We start from the raw sequence: 16285 nt of genomic DNA, 5'->3' as shown, positions 1-16285 counted from the left end.
ATATGCTTGAAAGGTCACCTTTAATTCATCCCTTCGCCCTGATTATTACTCGTTGTATTTATGTTTTATTATTTGATTTAAATAAATGGAAAACTCAGGGATTCGGCGGCCCCTTGAGTCAGGCTGTTTGAGAGTAACTTCTGGGAAAATCCTCCGCGTCGCTCCTGCCCTTCGCTTTTTTTCTTAGCTCGGTGTCGGAAACCAGCCAAAGAAAAGGTCCAGAACTGGCTGGAGCTAATTTCTCGCATTGCAAAGAGCAACTTTTTTTTAAAGCTCCCTCCCCTAAAAAATGTCCGTCAAATAACAATTTATCTTTAATGTGGTTTTTTTAAAATATAAAAGTGAGGTGTTTTTTTGGGGGGGGGCAGGAGTCCCAAATCATTTTTAAAAAAATAAAAAATAAACTCGCTCTCCTTTCTGTTAATTTTTTGGGTTTACTCTGGCCAGGATCTTTCTCTTGCCCTCTAAATCAACTTATTGTGGGTGTCCCCCTCTCCCCGGAACAATCGCAACTGGAAGATAACGGATGGCCTCGAAGGAGAGGAGGGGGAGGAGGAGGAGGAGGAGGAGGAGGAAGAAGAAGAAGAAGGAGGAGGAGGAGGAGGAGGAGGAGGAGGAGGAGGAGGAGAAGAGGGAGGAGGAGGAGAAGAAGAAGAAGAAAGAAAGAAAAGAAGAAGAAGAAGAGGGAGGAGGAGGAGAAGAAGAAGAAAGAAAAGAAGAAGAAGAAGAAGAAGAAGAAGAAGAAGAAGAAGAAGAAGAAGAAGAAGAAAGGGGGTTACTCCTCATTCCCCCCCCCCACCGACCAGTCCTCCGATCCCCCCCCCCCCGCTTTCCCGGCGACCGCTTCCTCCTTTCCTCCCCGGCTGGTCAATTTCAGCGGGTCAATTTCCCTTTAGAGCGAGGGGGCGGGGTTTCTGCGGGAGGGCGGGGCCTGTCCTCCACTCTGGGCTCTCTTGCCAGCCCTTCCCGGGGGCCAAAAAGCCTCCGAGCTCAGTTTAGCCCGCAGGACAAGACCGGCGGGGGCGGCAAAGGCAGCGTCCAGGCCCAAGGCGGCTTGAAGCCCGGCATGCGCCTGCCTGGGCGAGAGCCCGTCCCGCCGGCTGAAGCGGGTGGCCCGACTGCCCGCCGCTCTCCTGCTCTCCGGGCGCCTTCGAGCCCCTGGGCTGAAGCGGCACCGCCGACCGCGCTCGCATCGGACGCCGAGCGGAGCCTCGTCCGTCGGGGCCGAGGCTGATCCGCCACCCAGAAGAACGCATCTCCTCCCGTCCAGCGCGTCGGCCTTTCCCTGGCGCGGAGATCGGGCGGGCCGGCGTCTGGGTTGCGCCCGGAGCCGGGAGGAGGCTGCTCCGCCCCCCGGCGCTCTTCATGCACCTGCCGCTTCAGGACGCGCTCCTGAGCATGGGCGACGCCGGGGGAGGCGGCGGGGGCTTCTCGCTGGCTGGGCCCCTGCTGAGGAGCCCCGTGCCGGGAGGTCCCCCGTCTCGTCTCCACAGCATCGAGGCCATCCTGGGATTTACCAAAGAGGACCCCCGTTTGGGCGGCTTCCAAGGCCAGGAGGGCAACGGCGGGGCCAAGCCGGGCAAAGAGGCGGCCGAGAAGACGGGCGCCGGCGGGGAAGGCTTCTCCCAAATGCCCGCCCAGGAAGCGCTGAGGCAGGAGCAGGCGAGCCCCAGGACGGGACGCTTCGGAGGTGAGAGGGGATGGGAGGGGGGAGAGAAAAATCATCAGTCCGTTTTCTGGCCCCCATAAAGCTTGGATCCCAACATCCCTAATTCCCAGCCCCCAGAATTTTGGGAGGTCTCAGGTGTGAAAGTCGCATTCTTTTAAATTCCCTTCTGTAACTCTGAGAACGATTGTTTCAAGATCAGCCCCTCTTTTCTATGGCCTCAAATTTATTCGTAAAAGAAATAATAAAAGTGGGATGAGCATGAATCAGTCAATAAAATTTTGCCGCTCTAAAGCTTATTTCCGTGATTTAAGCTTAACTGTAGCAAATTTGCTAGGGCTAAACTTGAATCACTGAAATAAGCTTTAGATCAAGTAATTTATTTATTTATTTATTAACATGTGTCCTGCCTTTATGACATTAATAGGGAAATCCCTTAGGACTGAGGTGCATATTCCATTTCTCATGCTTAACAAAAGGTGACAAATATTAAGCTAGCTTTGGTTGGGACACGTTTATAATAAAGGACTTTTTCATTACCTTGGAAAATCTGTTAGCGATGCTTTCCAGTACCTGCGCAGTCCAGATACATTGGACCTTCTCATAAAGTTTCCAGCCAGGGACGCAAGAGAGTTACAGTCCCAAAGGATCTGAAGACGCCACTTTGAGAAAAGCACTGATGAAGATGGATCCCTACCAATAAAGGAGAATATTTATAATTCAGGGTTGAAATGAGGAGTTCTTGGTGCTCTCTGAGCACTGATGATGGTATCTAGTTTGGGTAACGCAAACGTCTGCGAGAAAACAACCAACCTCGGAGAATATCAAGTAACCCTCAGGTTGATCCCTATTCTGTTGGAAACATGTAATCATTTCCAAAGCAGTTTTCTGGCTAAAGACATCCTTCCATTTTCAGAATAGCCTTCATGCTTTTTTGAAACTTGCCTGGTTCTCTGCTTCTCTTCCCCTATGGGCGCTGCCCTCCAATATGTGATTTCATCCAAAATGATCTGTCAAAAGAGCACGGAGCCGGTGCTCAGTATGTGGCTGATGGATCACGTACCCCAAAAGACCTTGCAGTTTTAATCAGCGTCATTTTTAATGAGCCACTCAGTTAAAAAACGAAGTGATTTTTTTTTTGTCCTCTGAGAAGAACTTTCTGCAACTCCTTGTAGGAAGGGATTTGAGGGAGCGATATATATTAAATAAGCGCATTCTGCATGGCCTTAGAATTCCCCCTTGGAAGTAATTGGATTAATCTCTCTTAAGATGTCGGTCAGGGCCTCCTAAATCTGTGACTCTCAGATCCTTGGAAATGAATGAGACGGACATATCAGTGATCTAGGACAGTGATCACCAACCAGTGGTCCATGAGAAAATCTTGGAGGACCGCAGAAAAATCATTTGAATTTTTTATATTACACTAAATACTATTTACCTTTAAAAAAATCATATTAGTGGTCTGTGGGATTTAAAATTATGAATTTAGTGGTCCCTGAGGTCCAAAAGGTTGGTGACCTCTTACCTAGGATGCCTTGGCTTTAGAGGAACAGTCTTATGGGGAAGTCATAAGACTTAGGATTACACTTAGTTCCCAGTTCAAATACTCCTGCTGGGCAAAGCCAAGGTCTTTTCACAATTTTGTCATGCAAACCACTTCATCCTTAGGAGCATCTGATGGACGACAGCTGTGAGAACCAGAAATTGGACTAATAAAGGAGGACACTAGGAGCAAGTTCGGAGACAATGGGTCCTTATGGTAGAATGATGCTGACAATCTTTCAATCTGGGGAAAGAAAAGAAATGGCTTGTGGTGTAGAATGACTGTAGGATTCAGCCCTTCCTTGTTTGAGAGGGCTTCAGTAGAATACCCAAGCAAGACTAGTATCTACAACTCCCGTTACTTATCCAAAGTAACTGAATTCTGGGTAGACCTGAGCAAGAGTGGGCTGTAGGCATGTCCAAGATCACAGATTAAGGGAGCAGGGGGAAAATGAACATCTAGTAGTAGAATATTATTAATTCCGATCAGTTGGTTTTAACATGGATGTTACGTCTATGGAGATTCTCAATCACCCAGGTCGTGGTTGTTACAAAGCGCTTTTTCCAAAAGGTAACTGAACTGGATTGTTAGTTTTTTGTTGTTCTTTGTTTGAAAACATTTCACTTCTCGTCTAAGAAGCATCTTAGATTCTAGCTGATTGGCGGAATATGGAAGGATTTATACACATAAATCCTTCCATTCCGCACCAGTCAGTTAGAACTGAAAAAGTTTCCTAGATGAGAAGCAAAACAGTTTCAAACTGACTCCACTCCCAAGGATCCAATCTGGTCGTGGTGATTGCAGCATTGGATCCTGCAACATTATCCTGGGACGCGTATATTTTTCCTTCGTTCGTGAAAACCAAGAAAGTTTAGGTGCCTTTTAGACAAAGCACCATTGGGGGACAAGATAGAATTTCAAAATAAATGGATAAAAGAGGAAGCAAAAGCAAAGAACTTAACATTTGCCTAATAGCAGAACAGGTTCTATCAATACATATTGAGAAAATGCTTGATAAGGCTGTGCAGTGACTTGATCTGAATTTCAAAAAGAGTTTGGATAGGATAGAAAGAGCACCGGTTGGCAATCCATTAAAATAACCGCATCCATTCCCAGTATGAGACAGTTCCTGGTGGGCAGGAAAGTGTGGCTTGTTTAAGGAATTGTTGACGCTGTGTTTGGACTCCTGCATAGCTTCAAGCAACTTCTTGAATTCAAATCCAAAGCACTGCACAGTTCAGCGCTTAATAGAAAATACACAATTTCCTCTTAGAAAATCACTATTTGGCGTGTGCATCAGTAGCTAGAGACTCTCATGTAAACTCTTCATGAAAGCTGTTTCAAATAAAACAAATAAGCAACTGAAGGAACTGTCTGGAAAATAAATAAATAAAAGGATGTTGAAATCAAGAGATTTTGTGTGATTATGCTTGGCATTAATTGAATATTCTGGTGTAAATCCACTCAAAGGTCGATCAAACTTTCCCTATTTCTCACTTCTCAGATCCCTATTGTACCAAACATTCGGACAACTGCTTGAGCCCTGAGCTGGCTGCTTGTAACAGTGACGGCAAACTCTTAGATGAAGATCAGCCCAAGAAGAAGCATAGAAGGAACCGTACCACCTTCACTACTTATCAACTACATGAGCTGGAGCGAGCTTTTGAAAAATCTCACTATCCTGATGTTTACAGCCGAGAAGAGCTTGCCATGAAAGTTAATCTACCTGAAGTCAGAGTTCAGGTGAAAGACACGCCCTTCCCTTCCCTTCTAATGGTGATCTAATAGCACCATGAAATTTAGAATTACTAACCTCTTTCTTCTTCCTTCATTAGAGCATTGCAATCCCACAGCAGCCTTTATTTTACTAATCCAATTTAAAGGCACTCTCTTTCTTTCTTTGTTTCTTTCTCTCTTTTTTTTTTGTATTTTGCCCCTCTGGAGCTAATTTCAGATTTGCACCCAGGTTAAATGGTTTGTAAAGGGATTTTCTCTAATCTGGTTGGTTTTGTGTTTGTGTGTGTGTGTGTTTGTGTGTGTGTGTGTTTTCTAACATTTCAGACTGTAATTATTAGTATTTGGTTTCAGCACCTGTAACTTATGGTCCTTCCACTCATGGCATTTCGAGCCCATAAAATCACCTAAAACCACACAGGCAAAAAGGCATTCATCTCTTGTTTCCCTTTCTGTAATACTCACCTTGTCCCAAATGTAAGCTTGTTCCATATTGTTTCTGCATATATTGGGGGATAATTGTATGTATCTAGCATGCCCTTTCCCAAATTTCCACATTTCTGCAAGCACTTTTCAGGAAGATTTGCCTGATGATATAAAATTCAAGGATTTCATTACAAAATTTGGAGAGCTATCAAAGCCCATGGATAATTGGGTTCTCATTCAGTGTTAATTTGAGCAATATAAATGAGGCTGGTTTGTGTTAAAATCGGATCCAAGTGAATTTCTTCCTAGCCCTACTATAAGCTGAAGTTTATTTATTCATTGGATCCTATAAATCTGGGGATGGAAGGAGAGGTCCAAAAAATGGACGATAGATAGAAGTTTAATGAATTACTTTTTGAATTAGAATATTATACTGTAGAAGACAGCATGATTAGTTGATATTCCACTTTTGCTTTTAGTGCTTCGTTCCTTTAGCTGTTATTTTTTTCCTTTGTTATTGTTGTTAGTTGCAAAGTCATGTCCGACCCATCACGACTCCATGGACAAAATTCCTCCAGGCCTTTCTGTTCTCTACCATCCCCCAGAGTCCATTTAATCTCACACCAACTGCTTTGGTGACTCCATCCAGCCACCTCATTTTCTGTTGTCCTCTTCTTCTTTTGCCCTCAATCTTTCCCAGCATTAAGCTCTTCTCCAGTGAGTCCTTCCTTCTCATTAGGTGGCCAAAGTATTTGAGTTTCCTCTTCAGGATCTGGCCTTCTAAAGAACAGTAAAGGTTGATCTCCTCTAGGACTGACCGGTTTGATCACCTTGCAGTCCAAGGGACTCGCAGGAGTCTTCTCCAGCACCAGAGTTCAAAGGCCTCAATTCTTTGGTGCTCAGCTTTTCTTGTGGTCCAACTTTCACAGCCATACATTGCAATTGGGAAAACCGTAGCCTTGACTATACCCACTTTTGTTGGTTGTGATGTCTCTCCTTTTTAGTATGCTATCTATTTTTTCCTGCAACTTCAAAATCAGGTTGCCTCTTTCTTCCAAATAATAAATTCTTTCAAATTTGCTTGGGGTTTACTTGAAGGTAGTTATTTAGCTAAATGTGGAACTTTTGAAGCTGAAATTAAATAAAAGAAAACAAGAGTGTACTTTAATCCCTTGCTGTTATATAGTACACCTTTTCATTCATGTCTCATAAAAAACTAATTATAACATAATTAACAAAGATCAAACTATCACCGTTCCCATTCTAAAGCAAATACATTTATACCCTTAGTACGAGCCTTTTGAACTGCTTGGTCAAATCACAAATAACTCATAAGTTGAACCATTAAGTCAAGTTAGGATAGTTATTCATTGTGCTTAGCCTGTAACTGCAGTGATTTGGGACAACTGTTCCTTCTTTCCATCAAAATTGGCATTTTTATTTATCTAGGGCAGCCCACCGATTGTCAAACAGAAAGCCATCAAGTACAGAGAACTGTACTGTCCAGCTGTTAAAGCTGTAGGACAATAGACATTTATAATGCTAACAGCTATGTGTCAACAAATATTGAACAAGACTGCCTGATCTAGAGATTGGAAATTAATTTTGCATGATATACTATAAAGATGAATAGATGCCTTCTTAGAAAAAGAAATGCCTAATGAACATACAAAGACACATTATATCAGATTACTAATGCAATATAACTTTTTACTAATGTAATATGATTTGTAAACTCTTAATTTGGGGTAGAGTCGGGAATGGAGCTGAGCATTTACTAACCAGATGCCCTTTCTAATGTAATTGGGAGAGCAAAAACATGTAAGAATGAGGTCTATGTTTGCATTACACAGGACAACAAGACTGGGAGAATTTCTCTTTTTTTAAATTGTTTATTAATTATTGTAATTGCAATAGTAAAAACTAATACAATTAAAAGAAGGGGAAAAGTGTAGAAAGAGTAAAAAGTGGAAAGGAAAGGGACAAACTAGAGAATAGAAAGTAACAAGTAAGAATATAGCTTAAAAGGAGGAAAAATACATTAAAATGTGATTTCCAACTTTCATCACAAGAAGTATTAACAATTTTAGCAATTTTTCACCTCCTCTTAATTTGCAACTAATGATCTCTTGATTCCATGTTCCACCTCAAATCCACTAACAAATCCATAAAACGTCATGATTTCAGTCTTGGTATCAGCAAAAATCCATTAAGGGTTGCCTTAATAGAAATAATAGCTTATTTATTTTAAACTTGGTTAAATAAACCAATTTTATATACCTTCCTTTTACGTCGAACAATCTTTAGTCCATTCAAATCATGTAAACAAAACTTGATTTATTTTCATTACTTTTTTTTAACCACTTCTCTCAAAACTTCACCCAAACTTTAAAAAATCTGTTTTGTAAATCCAATATAAAATAATTATTCAGGTCATTCTCTTGGTTTGTTACTTGTTACTTCTACTTTATTTTTAAAGTATCAATCAATTTCTTTGTAGGCCCAATTAAATATCTTTTCCATATCGTTCTTGGAGCTTATCCTTTCTAGATCCACTTTCAATGTCAACTTTTTCTCTGCCTTGTCAGATAAATCTTGCTTCCCTTTTGCCATTTCTTCCAAAAGATCTTTTTGCTATATTGTCTCCATATCTAAATAGAAGAAACAGGATTAGAAACAGTAACAGGAATTAAAATTGGAGATCAAAACACAATTGAGAAATGTGGCTCATACCGTTTTATGAGCTAGACATACAGAAGACTTCCAAGAGCTCATTTTAAAAAGCGAAAAATCCAAGATAAGATTAAATAGTTAAGACAAAAGGAAAAACAGGAATCGTTTTACCTATTTAATGAAAGCAAAAATGGGTTTATAAACTAAGAGACATTATAAAAGAAATTATTGTGGGACAGAGGAATGGCCACTGTCAAAAAAAACCTCAAGCATAGATTTAAGTAATGTTGCTTAGAACACAAAGTAGGCTTGAAATATTTCAGCCAATATGTAATTCAGGGTGTATATTCTTATTTGTTGGGGCAATGGATATGGTGAACAATAAATGGGACAATAGTTGTCTTTCATAGATTTTATATGAAGAAGTTTTTTGGGGGGAGGGTTCCCCCCTTTTAATCTCTATTGAATTTGTTTTAGAATGACAACGTCATGAGTTTCCTGATCAAAAGTGGTAAGAAGTCTTGTGAACAATTTTCAACTGAGACTTTTACATGGTCTATTTAATTATGGGATAGTGTGTTACTTGCTCTTCCATCGGGCACTTTAGTTTTTGGTTATAGTACTAAAAGCTCATATAGCATGGATTCACTCCTTTATAAGTAAATAATTTGCTCTCTTTTAGTCCTACAGAGTAATTTTTCTGGAATGCTACCTTTGTAATAGACTTTTGTGGAACTTAGTAATTAAGCAAAATTCTTCAAATTAACTATACCTAGAATGCCAGTGGTTTAAAGCAAAGATGTACAGACTTTCTAGTCTTTGTACTTTGTACATTTATGCTAAGACATTATTTATTGTCTGTTCACAACAATGTGAAATCATAGCTGTCGGTTCTTTAGCTTGTGTTGGCCTTCATATGTCTCAAGTACTTCCTATAAACCTAAGATGCCATAATGTATCAGTATTGTATATGTTCCAGGCCAAGTCATGTAGCCTTTTGCAATTAATAGATGGAAATTTTGTCAAAAATTTCCAAATTTTAAGGGACTTTTGGAGCCCCAGGACTTTATGAATGTTAACTGCTTGTTCTATATGTATACATATGTTGCACCAACATGTTGCATTTCCTGCTTTATGGCAAATGTACTGTAACATAGGGTATTTTCCCATCAAAGGTCTGTCTCTCAAGTAATTGTTTGATTAGAGAGACCCAGGTTTCAATCATAAGCTTATGTATTTGGGACATCATTTAGGATGGCTCTTCAAAAGGGAAAAACATTGACTGTGTATTTTATTTTATTTTATTTTATTTATGGTTCATATTTCTAAACCACCCATCTCCCTCAAAGAGGGACATAATCAATGTTATTCACTAGGCACAACCGGCTAAAGCTATTGCCAATTTGTCAAATGTCTATGAAGATTCTCAATCATCCAGGTCATGGTTGTCCCAAAGGTGCTTTTTCAAGAGGCAACTGGACTTTCTGTTTTTTCTTTGAAGATACTTCGCTTCTCATCCAAGAAACTTCTTCAGCAGCTTCTTGGATGAGAAGCAAAGCGTCATCAAAGAAAAAACAGAAAGTCCAGTTGCCTCGTGAAAAAGCACCTTTGGGACGTGGCAATTCGTCAGTTTTATTTTAATGTGATGGACAATAACACTTCTTAAACCTATATTCTGTGGTGGGGGAAGACTCCTATTAACCAAAATGTAATAAGAAAAATTTAAAAATAATAAAATCTAGTCAAAATTTAAATAAAACATCAGTCTGATTGATTGAAATAAATTTAAAGCTTTTCCTTCCTAAGCTTGATCTTTTTATAGACACGCAATCCTTAGCACACTGGTCTAAGCCCAAGCATAGATTTTAAGCCTTCTAAACTTTGTTCACCCCAGTTTGGGTTCATACGTAATATTCTCTGTGGCTATCCATAACACTGCAAAATCACCCACACATATCCGATCTCCATCAGGGCGCATGGCAATTTATAAAATATAAGATGACAAGACTTTGTCCTGAAGTTTTTACACTCTAGAATTCATCCCTCGGTAGACAGCAAATAAAGAGATCAGAAATAAGGAATGAAGAAGGAAGAACATGCTTGTTTTTGTATCTTCAGTTATTTATAGTTGTGCATGTTTGCAGTGGACGTTAGGAACAAAGGATTATGATGTTCTTCTACTTTCTCTCCTCCTCCAATTAATCCAGAAACGGCATTAAATAATCCGCTCACTATCAAAAGTGATCAGTGTAATTTTTTTTTAAAAAGAGAATTACTGGAAAATTTTGATAAACTTTACCATTCCAAAACCATTGACCAAAGTTACTTACTGATGAGATGAGCATCTATAGATAGATAGATAGATAGATAGATAGATAGATAGATAGATAGATAGATAGATAGATAGATAGACAGACAGACGTAGATAGATAGATAGATAGATAGATAGATAGATAGATAGATAGATAGATAGATAGATAGATAGATAGATAGATAGATGATAGATAAATGATAGATAGATAACAAAATATTGCTCCAAAGACTTCTTCCTTGAATTTTTGGGCTGGGGGAAACTTTTCATCTATCTTCAAGGTTACCCCTAAAAGCACCAGAAGTTTTTAAAGATAGGAAAGAAGCCAACTTTCCGTAAATTACAGTCTGAACTACTAAGTGCATACAACTTAGATTATTCAGGATTTCCCTTTCCTTCAGTCCGAAAAGTTCACTAGAGAAGCTTGGATGTGTTATTGTCTCTCTCGTGATGATTCATGGATATGGCCTAAAACACTTGGGAGATGTGTTTATCAGTTGAAAGTGAAGTCTTCCTCAGGTTTAGCTCAGTTCTTGGGGCTCCGTACTGTATTTTTTTAAAAAATCCCTTTCTTCTCCCTCTTAACACAGCAGTCCCCAACCTTTTGGGCGTCATTATTTCATGAAAGATATTTTTTCCACAGACTGGGGGCAGGGGGAGTTTACAGTAGGGTTTGCATTCCTATGAGAATCTAATGCCTGATGACCTGAGGTGGAGCTGAGGCTGTGCGGACTGGTTCCCTGGTTCCTAAAGGCCATTGAGCACTGGCAATCTGAAGCCCAGGGGGTGGGGACCCCTGTTCTAACACTGGTCTGTGGACCAGTGGCGAAATCTAATTTTTCCCTCCACCAGTTCTGTGGGTGTGGCTTGTTTGGGGGGGTCATGTGACTGGGTGGGCGTGGCCAACTCTTTTTTTCACTTTCAACTCTTTTTTTTTAGCTTTTTAAAGCATTTTCCCCTGCCGGTTGGGATGAACCGACAGGAAAAAAATGCTTTAAAAAGCAGAAAAAAGGCTTCTGACGATCGCGCGGCTCACAGTTGAGCTGCGTGATCCTCAGAAGCTTTTTTTTTTTTTTTTTTACTACTGGTTCACAGGACAATCGTCCCTACCGGTTCGGCCGAACTGGGAGGATTTCACCCCTGCTGTGGGTGACCCATCCGTGAGAATACAGGCAGCCCACAAAACCATGCCCCCTCTGGTCCACGGGAAACCTCTCTCCACAGAACCTGTCCCTGGTGCCCAAAAGGTTGTGGACTGCTGTTGTAACATGCACACCGTCATAGTAACAATCATTTAATAACAGTACGTAGTACTATTTTATGACGTGAATGGCCTCCTTCTCTGGCGTGTGACTAATTCTGAATTCTGCTTCCCTAGGTTTGGTTTCAGAACCGGAGAGCGAAATGGAGGCGTCAGGAGAAGCTGGAAATGACCTCCATGAAGCTGCAGGATTCGCCCATCCTCTCCTTTAACCGCTCTCCTCAACCGTCTGCCATTGGGACTATTGGTAGCAACCTGCCCTTGGAGTCATGGCTCAACCCACCCATGTCGAACAGTAGCCCCCTCCAAACTTTGCCTGGGTTTGTGTCCTCTCCGCAGAGTCTCCCTAGCAGCTACACCCCTCCTCCTTTCCTAAACTCTCCCCCCATGGGACACACTTTGCAGCCCCTGGGGGTCATGGGGCCACCGCCACCTTATCAATGTGGGACGAACTTTGTGGATAAATTCCCATTGGAAGAAGTGGATCCCCGGAATACCAGCATTGCGTCGTTAAGGATGAAAGCAAAGGAGCACATCCAGTCCTTTGGCAAACCGTGGCAGACAATCTGAACTGTGTTTGGAAGAGATCTCTTTTCTAGCATCTTCTATTGGACGGATAAAGAGAGCCATTGTTCTCGAGAGTGAATTTCAGGGTAGAAGTAAAATGAATGTTCAACAATTAATCAGTGGAACGACTTGCTCCATCACTGGAAGTGTTTAAGGAGAGATTGGACAACCATTTGTCTGAAATGATATAGGAGTTCCTGCTTGAGCAGGAGGCTAGACTAGAAGACCTCCAAGGTCCCTTCCGATTCTGTGATTCTGACAAGCCGTCAGTTGCCTCCTTCCATTTCCCACTTGTTAGTTCTAGGTTTCCTTTGGATGGGATTGTAGGATTTTTTTTAAAAAAATGATCTCATCATTTGATATCTTGGCTGGATAAAACAAAGACAATTGTAACTTTCCTAGGTGAATTTTGTAAACATTAAAGCACAGATATTTTTGCATTATAGTCTAAAATGGTTGACTTGTGTCTGAAATCATAACTGAATCTGTTGTAATGTAATGCATTCTGCAGTTTGATAATTTCTTCAGCAACTGTTAGCCAACTAGTAAAAGATATGGGATGCTTATCAATAGGGCGTAGGATGAAAATGTGGGTAGGGTAATTACTACTCCTTTTTTTTCTCTGCATATTTTTTTAATTAGTTTATAATATAAAATACAAAAGCAAACAATAGGAAAAATAGGGGAGGTGGAAAAGGAAGGGAAAAGTGTAGAAAAGAAGGGAAAAAGAAAAAAAGGCATTGACTTCCGATTCCCTCTGGTGCAATAGAACAAGATAGTAACATCAAACATCAACTTTTTACTTTTACACAATAGCAAATCTATCTAATTGGTAAAACCAAAAATCAAAGTTTCATTTTTTTTCCATCTCAAGCACAAAGTCCAGAAGCGGTTTCCAAGTAGAAATGAAAGTCATTGTGTTTTTTTCCCTTTAATCAAAGTAGTCAATTTGGCCAACTCTGCTAACTCCATCAAATTTTGTAGCCATTAATCCATTGTGGGAATCAAAGTGTCCTTTCATTTTTGTGCATAAAGTAAATTTGCTGTTGTCAACATATATAATGTCAAAATGCCAAGAAGTTTTTCCAAGTCCTTTTCCATTAAACCCAAAAGAAAACTTTCTGGGTTTTATCTTTATATTCACTTTAAGAATCTTCTGTATTAGGATATGAATCCTACTCCAATATTTCATTGCTTTATCACATGTTCATCATAAATGATAAAAAGACCCTTCTTCACATTTACATTTCCAACATTCATTGGAAATGCCTTTAAATATTCTTGACAACTTGTCTGGTGTTAAATACCAGTGATATCATCATTTTATTAAAAAAATCTTTTAAGATTATAATTTAGTATAAACTTTCAACCTTTCGTCCACACATTCTCCCATTGTTCAAGCATTACAATATATCCAAAGTTCCTTGCTCACTGAATCATACAATGAATTTTCCAAATTCAAATGTAATAATGTTTTATAGACCTTAGCAATAATAAGTTCATCACTACCATACAGTAGGATTTCCAATTCATTTTTAACAAAGTCAAACCCATAACACTTTTTGTGTAATTTTAATCTTACTTTAATTGTAAATATGTAAACCAATGGCAGATGTGTCCTTCTGATTCTAGCTCTTAGACTTGAGGATAGGATCACCAAAATTAAAAAATACTATTTGACCATAAGTCCACCAGTCTGGCTTTACCACCATTTCTTTTCTGAAAAATGCTTCCTGGGGGACATTCAAAAGAAGCATCTTTGTAGAAAACCTTCTTTTGTGTTTATTCCAAACACTTAGAATGGCACATCTAACAAAGTAGTAGTTAAAATCAACATTTACTTTAAGCTTGTCATACAATAAATAACCGTGCTATCCAAATCTTAATTCATGACCTTCTAGATGAAGTAGCCTCTTATTCTGGAGTAGTGGGTAACTACTACTCTAGGGTAGTAGTCTCTAAAGTGGGGTCTACACACCTCAGCAAAAGACAAGCTACTTGTGTGTAGAAAGTAAACCTCATCATTATGGTTCCCTGCACCATTCCATTTTCTTGAGAAGTAACAATTCTGCTATGTTCTTACTGGGAAAACTGCACTCTGTCCAGTTCTAGGTGCTACTTTTTAAGAAAGATTCAAAGGAACTGGAACAGATGCTGAACAGAGCAACAAAAATGACTTGAAATCCAGCCTTATGAGGAGGAAATGGTTAGGAGGAAGGGGGGACGGAGGGACTAAGAGTAAGAGGGGGGAGTAAAAGGAGGTGGAGGAGACCATCATTAGTAAATAACTCATTCCCACTGCATTCAACAGTTAGGTATCTTGACATAATCCCTTCCCTTCCTTCCTTCCTTCCTTCCTTCCTTCCTTCCTTCCTTCCTTCCTTCCTTCCTTCCTTCCTTCCTTCCCTCCCTCCCTCCCTCCTTCCTTCCTTCCTTCTTTCCCTCCCTCCTTCCTTCCTTCCTTCCTTTTTTCAAATAATATAAACACCAAGCAAAATCCAGGTAGAGTTATTCTGAGCTTCTTTCTCATGTCTTCCCATTTCTCGGGAATTATTTCTCATTTTTCTTCTAACAGTTCATCCGTTTGTTCATCCCCCTCCCCATTCCTTTATACCTCCTGAAATTCCAACCCTCTCTTTCACCTTCTTCCAACGCAATCCTTCTAATCCAGAGAGGGTTGCTAAATTTTTTTACTACCGGTTTGGCCCCACTCCTGCATGCGCTCCTGCTACATTTCTGCACATGCACAGAAGTGTCCGGGCGGGATGACAGCGCCGTCACCACTACTACTGGCTCGGCTGAACCGGGCTGAACCGGCAGCAACCCACCTCTGTTCTAATCCCTAGTAAAGCACCAGACCGGAGGTTCAACTTTCCTCTCTCATCACTCAAGGATGCCTAGTGTGTAATCCTCTGTCCTCTCACCCAGAGAAAAGAGCCCTTTCTTCTTCCTTCCACAAAAGTCCAATCACTCCCCTCTTACGCCTTATTTTAATTGTGATGTTTCTGACATGAATAAACAAGCATTTCTCTCTTTTGGGGGAAATCTCCCACTCTTGCCTTCTTTTGGCTTTCCTTCTGCTTCTTCCACCATCCCACACACTATAAATATCAGCTGATACATAAAATCAATCCCAGACGAAATCTTGGGACCACCTCACCTGTAAAAAACACAAAGCGATGGTGTTCAATCACACACCCTTGGATGCAGTGGTGAATTTTTTTTTTTTTTACTACCGGTTATGTGGGCGTGGCTTGGTGGGCGTGGCAGGAGAAGGATATTGCAAAATCTCAATTCCCACCCCACTCTCAGGCCAGCCAGAGGTGGTAGTTGCCGGTTCTCCGAACTACTCAAAATTTCCACGGAACCTGTCAGAACCTGCTGAATTTCACCCCTGCATGGATGCCATTTTTTTTTCTAATCCCATCTCCACAGATGTTCCTAATGCAAGTGATTCTTAGCTGTTCAAATCCAAGAGCCTGCTTTCAGATTTCCAAATGAATCTTGAAATGTATATTAAAAGTAACTCCCAGATATGAAAAATCCACATTTATAACCTGTCATTGTCAGATTGGAATAAAAACATTGGTGTGCTGGGAAGTGGTCTATCACAGGGACTAAGGTCAGCGCAATTAATAAAGGTAAAGTGATAAGGGGATTCTTTTTAAAAATGTGTAATTAAGACAGGGACATGGTGGCTCAGTGGCTAAGATGCTGAGCTTGTTGATCAGAAAGGTCGGCAGTTTGAATCCCTAGCACCATGTAACAGAGTGAGCTCCTGTTACTTGTCCCAGCTTCTGCCAACCTAGCAGTTCGAAATCATTTAAAAATGCAAGTAGAAAAATAGGGACCACCTTTGGTGGGAAGGTAACAGCGTCCGTGTGCCTTCGGCATTTAGTCATGCTGGTCACATGACCACAGAGACGTCTTTGGACAGCGCTGACTCTTCGGCTTTGAAATGGAGATGAGCACTATCCCCTAGAGTCGGGAACGACGAGCACATATGTGTGAGGGGAACCTTTACCTTTAATTAATGCAGGCCTTTGACTCCAAACTTTTAATCTCCTATAACTGGCATTCTAAGGAATTAAAGAAGTAGCATTT

General features: G+C 40.6%; 1 protein-coding gene across 1 annotated transcript; it reads left to right on the top strand.

Moving 5' to 3' along the window:
* Positions 1-1019: 1019 nt before the first annotated feature.
* On the top strand, positions 1020-12619 carry RAX (retina and anterior neural fold homeobox). The gene is made up of 3 exons (XM_087717073.1): positions 1020-1690; positions 4714-4952; positions 11732-12619. Exons 1-3 carry the CDS (start codon positions 1366-1368, stop codon positions 12182-12184), a joined length of 1017 nt encoding a protein of 338 aa, XP_087573199.1. The 5' UTR covers positions 1020-1365; the 3' UTR covers positions 12185-12619.
* Positions 12620-16285: the final 3666 nt, after the last annotated feature.

This window comes from Thamnophis sirtalis, unplaced genomic scaffold (genome assembly GCF_051295495.1).
Source record: "Thamnophis sirtalis isolate CommonGarterSnake01/CBP01778 unplaced genomic scaffold, rThaSir2_p1.2 scaffold_5, whole genome shotgun sequence".
In the NCBI taxonomy this organism is placed as follows: Eukaryota; Metazoa; Chordata; class Lepidosauria; order Squamata; family Natricidae; genus Thamnophis; species Thamnophis sirtalis.
This window is presented reverse-complemented; position numbering and strand designations above follow the sequence as displayed.

What these genes read in the sequence shown, in the direction of transcription:
- RAX (XM_087717073.1), top strand. Translation starts at nt 1,366, where the DNA reads ATGCACCTGCCGCTTCAGGACGCGCTCCTGAGCATGGGCGACGCCGGG. An exon ending in CAGGACGGGACGCTTCGGAG is followed by an intron (nt 1,691 to 4,713) that starts GTGAGAGGGGAT and finishes CTCACTTCTCAG; the next exon opens with ATCCCTATTGTACCAAACAT. An exon ending in TACCTGAAGTCAGAGTTCAG is followed by an intron (nt 4,953 to 11,731) that starts GTGAAAGACACG and finishes CTGCTTCCCTAG; the next exon opens with GTTTGGTTTCAGAACCGGAG.